Genomic DNA, 14,698 nt, shown 5'->3' with positions numbered 1-14,698 from the left:
CCTCCTATGAGTACAAAGCCAACGATACCAAATGAATTGATCTGGTTCTAGATATAAGGAAGCCATCGTGACCTTTTGTCCATATGGGATTTGATGTACTTCAAAAAAAATCTCCATTTGATTTATCCATGTTAGAGGATCCTTGCCATCAAATTTGCGCATATCCACCTTTGGAAAAAAATTCCTAAATCCCATAGGATTAACAAAATTTGTGTCATTATTAGTCGACTTGAAGGTTTCACCTTGATTGCTTGGGAGCTCCTTCCTTGTTTCATTAATATAGGTGCTTAACATGCTTCGTATATCTGATATATCTCCTCGTAGGTCACACATATCCCTCTTAACTTCTTCCTTGAGGTCACTGGGATTACTATCATCTGTTGCTTCCCAATCTTGATCAGAGGATTTCCCCAGTGTGGTAGCATTCTTTTTGCCTCTTGTTGAAGGCCTCATCATGATGGAAACTAATATTTTTGAAATAAATCACACAAATGAATTGTAAATTCTATGATTTATTTATTTATTTATTTCTATAACTTACTAGGGCCAAGCTACCCTTACTCAGAAAAAATCCCAAAAATAATTAGCAAATTTGCTGCCTTAAGAGAGAATTTTTCTAATTTTGCAATATCCTGCTTTTTTTTTCAATTTCTCCAAGCTTTGAATTTAGGCTCCTCTACTATGTATTCAAAAACCCAATACAAGTTACACTCCACTTCGGCAGGATGTGAGAGATATGAAGATCTCAATTGTGTAGAAGTAGTAATTTTGCAATAATTTTCTCAAATTTGCTCCAATTCCTCTTAATTTTGGATTATAGCTTCTTTAATATGGTCTTCAAAAACCCTTTAAAATATTTGAAAAATTCACTAAAATCTGAAAGTTATGCTCTTCCCAAAATCGCCCCAATGTCGAGAAAAAATCTTGCCTCTATGGTCCCGAGATCATGCTCTGATACCACTTGTAATGAAATAACTTGCACAATAGAAAAAATAATATGAAATATTATATAAATACTTAATAATAACTGAGAGTAATAGGCCACTTCGAGGGGGCAACCTCCACATATCTCCAATGAGAACATGCTTCACAATATGATGTTGAAATAAGACTCACAATCTCCTATATATACCTAATTATGCTTAATTTGAATAGACACAACCCTACATAACACCTAGGTCGACCTAACTACCTAAATAATAATATAATAATGATAACATGACTTAATTAAGGATTAAGATAGCCACAAGTTGACTATTCATAACCCTATATACACCAATATTAAGGGTGTAGCATTATAAGACTGTGAGCCGACAATTTGTTGGTAATCTTTGAAACTGTAAAATCATAATGTAACATGTATTGTAATATCTTAAGAATGTCCTATATTACTATTGTAAATGGGAAAGCCTCAAGGCCATCTCAATAACTTTCTTTAGGACTTGGAATAAAGGAAAGGTTGTTTCCTTGGTTGTATCATCAGTGAGATCACCTTTTGTAATGCGAACTTGAAAGTGAGATCCAGTGCGGATGGTTATTGTGTAAGCGAACTTGAATGCTAATATCTATTGATCAGAGCAGAGATTGATGAGGATTGATGTGTTGTGAGCTTCAAATGAATTGTATTAGCAAAGCACTTGGTGTTTAGTCACTTCAGAGATCTTGGATATGCTTATTCGGAAGATTGTATAGTGAAGACTGTTTCTGAGGCTATTTGGACAGTGGGTTCAGTTGTTCTCCTTTCAACTCCTAACAAGGTTGGAATCTCCTAATAGAGATTCAAAGTCTCCTAACAGGGACTCGTATGTACTAATTGTTTTTCATTAACTTCTAGCAGGCTCTATCCTTTCACAAGGAACTTTATATTAGTACATCATCTTGTGGGCATCATTCCCACTGAGGTTTTCCCTCAGATCAAGGATTTCCCTACTTAACATATCTGGTGTTATTGTGCATGGTTATCTTTCTATGGTTGTTGCATCTATTGTTTACATGTTTCAGAATTAATAAAGACATGAGAGTTGTTTTAAGCAAGTAACTGATTCACCCTCCCTCCCGCCCTCTCAAGTATCTTGGTGGACTTTACTTTCTAACAAATGGAAACAAGTGTTTTTAGTTTATATTTATTAGTCTTCAAGATCCAAATAATCACTCTTTCAAATATAGATAAGGCAATTATGTTCACAAATGCAAGAACGAATGCTAAAAGATGCAATGGTAAGAATACTTTAGATTAAAAACTCAATCCATTAGCTAGGATGCATGCCAAAAGACTTTAAAATTCCAGCAAGGTAGAAACCCAAAAGGTACAATTTCTGCTAGGTGAATAATAGATTCCGAGGAGTAATAACTTTAAAAGGTTATAGTTATCATAACAAATGATATCTTCACATAGAAAAGTCTTACTAGTATACAAATAAAATACATCACATTGCAGAAAACTACCAGGAGAAGCAGCAGACACCTCGTTACAAACAGCTTTGGCATATGTCAGATCTTCATCCCATGGGCATGCTGACCAAAAATTCTCAAAGTCATCCTGCGAAGATTAATACTTTCATTATATCATAGAGGATAACATAATTTTCATAGTTTTGTGCAGAAACTAATTTTATAGTTTGCAATGATTAATTATACTACAAAAAATTGTACATACTCTACTCATCTTGAACAAATAAGTGTTTAGTGAATGAATGCATCAGAGAATTGTAACTAGTAAATCAGATATGCATATAGTGTGTTATAGACGTTTTAATTGAGGTAATAAAAGTACAAATTTGAAATCATTTGCAAAAACACCTACCGCAATAAAAGCAAGGTGGAATTTATATTTCCATGAATCAATGAGACTAAAAATGTCCTTACTGATGTTAACTTGTTTACCTTTTACATCCTTGAGTATTAGATATTTGATTGGCAAAATTATGTTGTGCACTAGTCTATATGGTTATTATTTTATTGGTTGCATGAAAATGTGCGCATATGACAATTCCAAGTAAATTTTATGCTCCCAAAATATCAGAGAAACGAGATGGAAAGGACTTGCATACACTAAATGCTAGAGTTCTTCATTAAGCAAGAAGAAATAATCTAAGTACACAAAAATAGCATGAATCTTGTCGAAGGAATTCGTGCAAAAAAGAATGAAATACTAAAGATACCTTTAAAGTCAAAGTAAGGCTTTCATTTTAAACCAAGAATTAAAACTATTCACAAGACAATTCCTTTTTTGACAAGGGTGCAGATTATTCCCTCCCTAGTGAAACAAAATTCTCTTCAATTTCAGTAGTTACTCTAACTGCTCTTAAAAAATGGGTTGGAGCGAAGAGAACAAAGAACAAGATTAAATTTTAAAAAACATCAATAGAATCACATTGTCAAAACTGAAGAAGTAGGAATGGAAATTTCAACAAAAGCTAAAGCACAAGTTGGAGTCATAATTGAGAATGAATACACCCAAGCATAAGTGTACTGCAGAAGGGTGATTGGAGGTTGTGAGGCAGAAGATACAATTAAATATCTGGAGTCACCATTTGGCATGAGGATTGTGTTTATAGGGAAACAGAGTCCAAGGACTGACTGGCAGATAAGAGTAGGAAGTGTAAGAGAGCAATCTTTGAGGCATCAAACAGGAACCTGAGCCTAAGAAACCACAATTGATAGTTGGAGTCGGAAGAAGAGAACTTGAACGTAGCACTACTGATACTCGGAATACTAATGTCTTGTAAAGAGTCATCGGTTTGGATGTGTTCGAAAGTGGCCAAGGAGTAAAGGAACATCCCAACCAAAACTTATTAAACAAAAGGTTTTTAGACACTATAGTCACATCAAGCAATGGTGACCCTTATAGGAAACTTGAACTTATATCCTCCTTTATCTTCTTTTGATTTTCAACAAACCCTAGACCAGTTGTAATAAATAGTAACCTTAACAATTGATGATATCGTCCAATGTTTAAGTGCTTTTATCAAACTTCAAGCTTCAATTCAACTATTCAATAGATTTATCCAACTCCTTTCTTAAAGGCATAATTTCAAGCTCCACTTGTTCACACTCAGGTATCTTTTTCCTTAAGTTGAGCTCTTGAATCTTCTAACCTCCTAATCTATTTTGCCTCTTCTACTTGCAATTTAAGATCTACAATCACTTATCTGATTTTTCAAGACTTTAGTTGTCCTTGGGCTTTACTATCCTCTTGAATTTGTACCTTCTGTTTCAAAGTTCTTTTATTAAGCTTCACATTCTCTCAACGAGTAGAATGGAGTTCTTCCTCAACATTTGTTTCCACTCTGTCTTCATTGCACACCTTCAAACCATTTTCTTCTTTCTCTCTATCTCTATCATTCTTTACCTCCATTGTCATGAAGAATATTTCTTCTCCATCAGTGCTTAACTTTCTTCGTTGCTTCCCTCCAATGAGCTATCATATTTTCTTCTTCGTTGCCGAGTTTAGACCCTGCTACTTGGATCTTGGTCCGAGTTCGCACGGGTCCGGATTCGCACCTGAGTTCGCCACAGGTCCCAGCACGGACTCGGATGAACCCACAACGAACCTAGGTGAACCCAATGGAACCCATGGTGAACCCAGGAGGACTAGTGGCAAAGCCAATAGGACCTGTGGCAAACCCAGGACCCATGGCGAACCCAGGAGGACCCACAAGTTTCTCTTATTTTTTTGTATATTTAATGCATATATATATATATATATATATATTTATTAATATACTCACGAACCCACCCACAAACCCAAATGGGAAAAAGAATTGCCCTAACTCACAAACCCGAACTTGAACTCGAATCTGTCCCCGAACCCAAATCGGTAACTTAGATTTTCTTGAATAGATACTCTTTTTGTATTTGTGAGAATCCTCCTATTCATATTAACCTTTCTATTTTCTTTATGTTCTTCATAATCCTCAGTGCTTTTATTCTAATTTGGAATGCATTTAGAAGCAAAATGTTCATTGCTACCACCATTGAAGCATTTGAATGATGATTTACCTTGATGTTACTCGGATCCTTTCTTTAGCACTCTCATTAAGTGAGATTTGTCCTCATTTGTTTCATTACTTGAACTCTTTCTTTATTTGCATACTTTATTCTTTCCCTCCCTTTATGTTTTAAAACTGCCTCCCTTTTTGATGGATTGCCTCCAATCCTCATTCCATAGGTGGTATGAATATCGTACAAATCGTCGTTTGTCAATTTTTCTAGATCTCTCGTTTCTTCAATCGCCATAAGTACATTTTGAACAATCATGGCTTCATCAACCTCTTCACCAAGAACTCTTGTTTTGTTTAAGATCTCATCGAAATGAAGCAAATGGAAAGCAATCTCAAAGTAAAGTGAACTTAGCCATTTCTTGTTCTCTTCGAATTTCCAATAAAATGTCCAAAGGGCTTAAGCAAAAGAAAATTGGTAACATATCCAATCTTGGGAAAATGCAAAGACCATTTGAAATCCTGAAAGTCCAGAAAGAGCTTCACAGTTCAGAAATTTGACAAGGCCAAGACCATGGAAAAATCCAAAGACTTTTCAAAAACCTCAAAATCCAAGAACATGCTGATTTTGTGAAATGCATGACAATGTTTACATTTAAACAGAATAAAGAGAGATTTTAGCATGTGACTTACTAATCTTTTTACTCATGACGAAGACAAAAAATTCCTACAATTCTTTTAGAATTTTGGAATCAGTTTATTCATCGTTTCCACTAATCTCCTTTTTGTTGCATCTAGGTTGATAGAAACTCAATAATGACATTTCCTGAGTACTCTAAATTGCTTTAGAGGGTAATGATGTAATAGCCGCAATTGTAATAAACATTCATAAAATTATCTAAATGATTATAATAAAATAATTGCAAGAAAATGACTATTTAACTATTTAAACATTTACTAAATGATTTGATATAATATACATTTATTAAATAATTACTAATTAATCATTCATTACTAAAGAATATATATTCAATCAATATTTACACTAATTACTAATCAAACTATATACTAACTCTAATTAAACTATATCAAACCATATACTAAATCCTAAATACACTAAACTATATACAAATTTCTAAATACAATATTCCTAAACTGACTTTTAAGGACACAGCCGAACATGGGCCCACGTACTATAAATGCAACCAGTGCTAAGCTTAGATACCGATTCGTGAAACAAATTTGATTCGGGCACATGAACCGAATCTGTGGATTTGTTGGTTTTTTTCCCGATTATGATTCGTGGACTCGTGTGTGTGTGTGTGTGTGTATAATATGGATTATATATACTAAAAAATGAGAGAAATATACATAATTCTTAAACTAAATCATTTCAAAGTATGAATTTATGATTCTAAATCATTTCATAGTATGACTCTATGATCCCAGTACGAGTCTATGGATCAAATCCATTATGATTATAAAAAAAAAATTCTCGAAGAATCCGGACAAATCCAGCCACAGATCCAGATCCAAATTCTGCCTCTAGGGCATGAATCCAGTAACAAAGGTGCTAAGTCATGAAGGCATGGAATAAGGCACAACATCAAAAACGTGAGGAAGGGTTAAAAGGGAAACCTCACAATCAACCATTATTTTGCAAAAGATATAGATTAAATGAATACCAATATAATCTAAAGGGAGAAAAATATATTAAAAGGGGCATCGGCAAATGAATGCAAGCAGATAGAGAGAAATGCATGAAATAATACTGGCAAACCTATTTATGAGGGACTGAACTTAATTCCATATGTATGAGAAGGCATACATGGAATGAAGAAATTGAATGGGAAGCTAAAAAGGTATCAAAGAAAACATATGTAGTGATTCATAATATACTTCATACAAATTTAAAGGTGAGCATGTGGCTCTGCATGTGGTTTATGAGGAATAGAATAGCCACCAATGGTTGAGTGCTGATAGAGAAGGTAATATAAAAGTCACATCGGAAATAAATTTATAATATTACTCATATTGTGCAAACTCAATCTCATGACAGTAGCTCTAAGAAGTTGTGATCTAGAATTTATTAGCCATCTAATGATATGGCTGGTTAAAGTCAGGCTCAAGAAGCGAATATCTTTGATGATTGAGATTATGAGTATCCTTTCATATCAAGAGGGGGTTCAATAATTCATCAGAGACAACCTTATACAAGGAGCTTAGAAGATTGACACTTAGACGAAGTCTAACATACCTGTGTAAGGCTACATGATTGTGATGGGGCCTACTCATGCGTACATCATGAGGAAGTAATAACATGTCACCTAAAGGTTGAAAGATTAATATCAGATTCAGAGGGAGTTCGACAGGCATCCTTGGGTGAAGAGAGTCTCAAAGGGGGTAACTACAGGACTTGACTTCCAGGATCATTGTTCAAAAGGAGAATTTTGAGGTGCAATCCCTTGTGAATGATATCTTCTCTATGAGGAGACATTCTAAGTGAAATTCCTTGCAATGCATTCTTCACTATAAGAAAGAATTGAGATGAAGGCCTTTGTACCACCCTTTGACTTGGTTCATGGTGGTTACTATTTCACAAATGATATGCAATGAAAGGTGACGATCTTTCATTGACATGTATAAACAGAAGGTGACAATCTTATAAATGGTAGACCTGTTATCATAACAAACTTCATTAAGTTGTTGTCCCAAAGTGTTGGAAGTCGTGATAACGGAAGTATTATGATCAGAAAGAAGGTAACCATTGTAAGGTGACAATCTTATAAATGGTGACTTGTTATCATGACAGACTTCATTAAGTTGTTGTCCTAGAGTAATAGAAGTCATGATAACGAATGTATCATGACCAAACTTCATTAAGTTATTGTCTCGGAGTGTCGCATATCATGATACTTGTCATGATAGAGTTCATGACATAGTGATTTCTAGTTATCTAATCAACTTCATTAAGTTGTTGTCCCAGAGTGCCGAAAATCAAATAGCTCATATCCTACTAGGATATAACATATTATTTTGGTAGGCATCAAGGATTTGGTGCCAGTGGACATCCCAAAACAATATAAGTATGACTAGCGTCATATGATTGAAATTTCTTATTGAATCATACTACAGATTATATTGAAAGATAGCATCTAAGTTAATAGATATATGTTGATATGCCATTCCAAAAAATATCATATTGAGATGATATCTCTCCATATTCTTGAGACCAAAATGTGTTCATAGTGTTGCTCTAGTACAGGAGGCAATTGCTTCTTCAGGTCAGACCGATGCATGCATGGAGTCACCCCACTATGTTGTTGGTGATTTGGGTGATACAACAGAGTCAGTAGATGTGGGTTCATGCTCTAGCATTATTGATTCATAGGTTGACGTTGAGTCATGTCTGTAGAGTCCGATGTCAGTAGTTGAGGCTTTATTAGGAGATGTGGATGCAGATGGTATGGACACATGTGATGATACATTTGATGATGCTATGAGTTGCATTGGGTATGACACGCCTTGTCAAATTTTGGGTGATGACTCCGAGAAGGTTTTGGATGGCTCCCAGGATTGATATTTACACAATCTTACTATTGCAGTGGACACTAAAGCACGCAGGAAGATTAATATTGCGAGGACTTTTGTCTCTTCAGATGAGAAGTTGATTGAGGTACATAGTAGTTGTATCTTGGATGCAGAGTTGTGTGAGGTCAATAAAACACATGCAATGAGTGGTCTTGTGGTGGGTAGTTTTGATTCGGAGTCCTATCACAATGCAATTAGGGAGACAAAGAGCTTGCATAGGAGGCAGGGGCTACAGAAGCACCATGTGACCAGTCAGTTGAAGGTGAGTGAAAGTGACATCTCTTTAGCTTTCGAGCATTATGATGTGATTCGTCAAATGCTAGCTACATTTAGTTGGGGTGCGCCTGTGTCAAATGAGAACAATGATAGTAGTCTTTCCCTAGCAGGGGTTCATGCGCTTCGAGAGGCTGTCAGGATCTTGAAGCATAGTTACTCTCAGTTAGTTGCTGACAAGGATTACCTTTTGGAGTGGAGTAGCACCTGCTATGAGACGTTGTTAGGGAAAGAGGAGGTGGTGGAGCTCACCCATGAGCTTGAGGTGACTGTGGACTCTCCTCAATATACTCAATTGACTCTTCAGGAGTCACAGTCACGACTGGATTAGGTGACCGTGGAGTTGGAGCATGTTCGGTCCACACCAACCCCAGATCCAATTTAGTTGCATATTGTGGTTGGTGGTGAGTTTTCTTCTATGGTTGGGGATGAGGGATGTGATGATGTGCAAGACACATCCATCCAGGATATGGGTGCAGTAGGTACGGATGAGGTAGGATTGTCAGTGGAGTCAAGTTCTCATGATGATTTTCTTCCTTCTGCTGGAACCGAATCTATTTCATCTCATATAGTTGATAGCAATGGATAGTTGGCAATGCCACATTTTTAGAGGGATCAGTTGTGGGTCGCAGGGGAGCAGGTTGATACTTCCACATATAATTTCCTCTACATAGAATCCTTCGTGGAGATTCTATTGGAGAGTTCGGATGTGCGAGACGATTCATACAGAGTGAGTGTCTGAGGGTACTATCATTCGAGGATCTCGTACTATTCAGAGGTTGGTGGGAAAGATTGTAGAAATCTATCTACTATGCTTCCCCAGAGGGATTTCGAGGTTGGGTTTGTTGAGAGGATTGCCCCGGATCTTGGCTGCCCTGTAGTTCGGAGTCAAAAATTGGAGCCATCTCCTGATTCCCAGTAGAAGATTTGGTTTCACATTGGTGTGGATTGGCTCCAGTTTCATACCATCTATTATGGGATAGTTTAGCACCATATTTTGTAGATGGGATTGACAGCGACAAGTTTGACCCCTTGCAGTATCTACAAAACTAGGACAGTTTGGCAGAGGTTGGAGTTGGTGGTAGTGTTTCAAGTACCTATGGTTGTTACCATCTCCACAATGCAATCGGATGTGAGTATCAGTTTGATGCGGACTCAGGTGTGGACTGAGTTGATATTTCAATTAGGTTGAGTTCTTATGAGTTGTTGCCTTCATCAGTGCTTAGGGTCAGTTTTCAAATGGTTTTAATGTTGATGTCCATTATTTGGGTGTTGGTGCTACACGATTTGCTTGTACACAACAGGGATAGTACGCAGTTCTCCCTTTTGGATCCAGGTGGATTGTGATGTCCATTTTGCTCTAAGATTGCTTGGGGACAAGCAGCCTTAGGGAGGGAGGACTATAATGTCCCCATTTTTTAGCAAGTTCCTGCAATTGGCTAGGTCAGTTCACCATTGCGACCCTTGTGAGCTGGCAGTAGGATTTGAGAGTCTCAGTATAGGCTTTCCAGCAGCCTATGGTGTGTTTTGGCTCCATTTGAGCAACTTACTATTTATAGCAAGTCAAACTGTTGGTTCTGATGAGCTCAATTGATTTAGAGGAGTTGGGTGATGCTCTCAGTTTTTATTTTGGGCTTCCAATTTGGGCTCAAAGAATCTTGGAGGGAGCATCTATTTATGGTAAGTCACCCCGTCATGTTCATTCATTCTTTCATTATCAAGATCACTTTGGCGTTGTCAGATTTCGATTCTGATGCTTTTTCAATTGTTTTTGCAAGACAGGTGAATTATTATTATTATTCATCTAAATATGTTGAGGTTGCTATTTTCGTTGGTGTTGTTGGTTGGTCACCTTAGTATCATAGCTCGTTGGAACCAGGACGAAAAGTTTTAAATCACAGGAACAAGAAATAGTGGCCTTATGTGTTAGAATTTTAAGTTATGGTGGAAAAGGTCATTTTTTAGAGCCAAAAGCAATTGATAAATTATATTAATGACACTTTATTATATTTCAATGTTGTGTAGAGTAAACTTCTTAAGTGGAGTTCTTTTGGGAAACCGGTGCCAGTTGAAGATTATAAACATGAGGACATTTGATGAGAAAAGCATCCAATTATTTTTTTATCTCTTTGCTTGTTGTCTTAGTGACAATTCTAACTCTGTAGTTTTCTGCCCTTGCTGAAGTATAAGGGTTAGATTGTGAGTTTATTTTGCAATTTTCTATTGAGGCAAAGCAAATTGCAATTGCTTCTCTACTGTATCTACTGTTATTGAGAATTTGATTGAACAAGTATTGAAGGCTAGACTCTGGAGAACGAATTGAAGGCCGAATTATTAATTTTATGCTTCTACATCCCGGATGGGAGTTCAATCTCAGTGTTACAGGGCTGTCGTTTCACTATAGGGCAGCAGTTTATCAATTGCAAGGTCATGTTCACCTAAAGAGGGTTTGTGTGACATTTCTAAGGAATCGTATTACAATTTTCAAGAGCTGCTTTCAATTTATATTGCTTGCGATGTATATTATTGGGGCTGTTGTAGATTCACATTGGACTGCAAATTAAAAGACAAAGTCAATCTATATTTCCAAGTTCTTGGCATTTAAAATATTATTCTTGCTACTATTTGTTTGAAACATTGTTGATAATGAATTAAAGTTGTAGCAAATTGTTTGTCTTTCATTATTATATAATTGCACAGTAGGGCAGAACTATGAATTAATGGTGGCATTCATACAAACTTCTTAGTATTAAATTGATCTGAAATTGTAAGTGCCTAGTTGCATTCTCTAGTGTAATTTCGAAAATCAGATTATTAAATTTGCAACAATAACAGTAAAGACTGCCAAATGTTTGACAGAATGTTAGACTATTGATTAGCAAAGGAAATTTATGATTGTTACGGATATAACCAGCTGGGGCTATTAGATTTGTATCGAAGCTTGCTTGCAAAGTGTTTGATGAAATGTCAAACAACTGAATTATAAAAGAATTTGGTATTTGATGAAGTTATAACCGGTTGGGGTTATTACACTCTCATATTTATATGAGATCCAAATCTACATTTGGAACACATCAATCACATTGGCAATGTTAGTACATTTGCAGAAAAACGATCCATGTTACTCAACAACGAAGACAAGGTGAGACCAAAATGAAATCAGAAATTATAGGAGATCAAATAAATGAGGTATGTTTTAGCTTTAATATTTATTTATTATTTTCATTTCATGATGTTCGTTTTCATATTATAGGATATTATTAATGTAATATACAAGTTGTGATGAATGATACATATAAATGAATATGAATTGAATTTATGTGTTTATTGTTAGAAATGAGACCCATTTGAATATAGATAGAAATTAATTTTACTTTCATTTGAATAATATGAATATATTTTATTTTTCAATATAGTTCCTTATATGAGGAACATTGGATCTTGGATAATGTTGTGTTAGTCAACAAGACTGACCACATGGAGATCAAAGGCAATCCATAGTATGGGGCAAGTGAGGCGGTAAGGTCTTCATCTAACCACCATGACTAGGGTCAATGGATAATCTCCATGTGCCAGAATATTTTGATGATGTCAACATAAGCATATGTGATTGGCCTTAGATTGAGGATGTCTCGTCCAAGAAGAACCTTAAAGGATGCGCTCCAGGGAAAACAATGGAATAACTAAGGGTTAGGAAACCCGATTTGGAGGCATCTTTAAAGTTGGGGTTAGGATAGAGGGTAGAATAATATATATTTAATCTTGTTATTTTTTGGTTCTAACCTTTATTTTGCAGGAAATAGTTGTCCTAAGCTAACCCTAATAGTAGGGACATTACAAATGAACAAGATGTAAAACTATTTTTTGACAACTTATGTTGATATTTTCACCGTTTTCTCAAGAATATAAACTTTTCCTAAAACTTTTAAACCCTCACACTTTTCTCTTGTTTTATTTTACAAGTTTCAACTTCTAAAATTACTTAAACTAATGTAGTTTGTTTGCTAATTTTTTTATTAAATATCAACTGGTGGTTTCAATTTGTATGTGTAGGTGGATTGATAACAGAAAATAGAGAAGGATCTACAACTACTTCAGCTTAGTGTCTGCCTCATTAGATGTGTGTCCATTTGGATATGCAGGAATGCGTCCTAATGGCTTGAAAGTATGCCTTTGAAGGACCGGAATCTAATACAATAATTCGTATTAACTGTGAAAAACTAATTCACGAAGGCATAAATCACTTGATGTAATGATCCAATCCCCAATTGCAGAGGCTAGGATGCTAAACTGAATGTTCACGTCCTCCTGTTATTAGCAGTATTAAGCAATGGCTTGTGAAACCCTCAGTCAACGTGTGAATCCCAACAAACTAAGACACCAAGAATGTCCACGCAGGAGTTCGTACAGTGGCCACAAGAGGTTGTATGGTTGCTAGAGGAGAGACCATACGGAATGCAAATGAAGTTATGATCGTACGGTGATGAGCTTCAATGTATGGCATTAGAATGTAATTGGCATGTCGTACATGGAATATAAACAACTGTACAGTGGGAGGAGATTGTCGTACGGTGATCTAGAGTTCATACGGTGATCAATCGTACCACAAAGATGTGAATGGAAGCCGTACGGTAAGGAGAACAGCCATACGGTGATGATAGAAATCCGTACAGAAGCTAGAATCCCCACAACAGTAAGCCGTATAGTGACAGAATGGAGGGGAATTGTAAGGATTTGTATGGGTAGAGCAGAAATGAGAAAACCACAGAGATTGGCGTCGGGAATCCAAACAAAAATATACCATATCAAACAATAAATCCAGAGCAAACACAAATTGCAGACGTAGAGCCAAGATATTTACCAACAGGTAGTGAGATACAATTAAGCCTTCAATTTGCCAGGTACAGACCAAGATGAACACCAACGGAATAGAATGAGAGTTGAATCTCACTGAAACCACGCAAGCCAAATAGGGAAGGTCTTTCACTTCCGAAATGGCAAACAATGCCAAACTCCAACAAGAATCCACAATACAGAGAGATATAATCCAAAAGCATGCCTACAACTTTCTACAAGCCGCACTTAAATACCCATCAGGAAAAAGTTTTCTGAGGGTGTACAAAGTTAGCCGACAGCAACACAAACTACGAAAACTAAATAAAAATGGGTCCGAGATAAAATAAATCAATCAGCCCATTACAAAGATTAAATGAGTACATTTATTTTATGACAGGGACATTACAATCCTCCCGTCCCAAAATTTGCTTGTCCTCAAGCAAGTGCAGTGCCAGGTGTTGGAGGATGTGTTCGCCTTCACACGTTGCGTCGTCTAGCGGTAGATGTCGCCAACGTACCAAGTACTCCCTAACGATTCGGTTCCGCAGGACCTTTTCACGCACTTCGAGAATCTCAACAAGTTCCAAAATGAGTTTTCCTTCCTCATTGAGTGGCGGAAGATCGTTAGTGACGGTGATGTTTTGCCCGATAGCCTTCTTCAGATAGGAAACATGGAAGACATTATGAATGTGGCTACTCTCCGGAAGCTCCAGTTCGTACGCTACCTCACCAATGCAACGAATCATGCGGTAGGGACCATAAAACCGTAGCTTCAGTTTCTCCTTCCCTATTCCCTTTAACGAGGACTATCGGTATGGCTGAAGCCGAAGATAAACCAAATCCCCCACTTCAAAACTCCTCTCTATCCGATGTCTATCGACGTACACCTTCTGTCAGTTTTGTGCCTACTGCAGTTTTTTTTCAAGCTCCTCAAAATGTCCTATCCCTCCTAAAGCCAATCCTTCGCCCTTGGAGCACGGCTGTCGCCCAAAACTATATCGATAAAGAAGAGTGGTCTGTGCCCATACAGAGCTTTGAATGGCGCCATCCCAATCGAC

General features: G+C 36.7%; 1 protein-coding gene across 2 annotated transcripts in view; it reads right to left on the bottom strand.

Annotated features, from left to right (window-relative positions):
• Positions 1-14,698, bottom strand: part of LOC149562552 (tRNA (5-methylaminomethyl-2-thiouridylate)-methyltransferase) — a 212,782-nt gene that overhangs the window by 172,166 nt on the left and 25,918 nt on the right. For both annotated transcript variants that reach the window (XM_089826042.1, XM_089826043.1), the window contains exon 2: positions 2,465-2,539. In XM_089826042.1, the coding sequence (XP_089682168.1) occupies positions 2,465-2,539 (75 nt within the window). The remainder of the gene's footprint in view (positions 1-2,464; positions 2,540-14,698) is intronic.

This window comes from Cupressus sempervirens, chromosome 4 (genome assembly GCF_028749045.1).
Source record: "Cupressus sempervirens isolate cs-2001-9-10 chromosome 4, ASM2874904v1, whole genome shotgun sequence".
Taxonomy (NCBI): Eukaryota; Viridiplantae; Streptophyta; class Pinopsida; order Cupressales; family Cupressaceae; genus Cupressus; species Cupressus sempervirens.
Note: the sequence above shows the minus strand (reverse complement) of the source record. Positions and strands in the feature narration are given on the sequence as shown.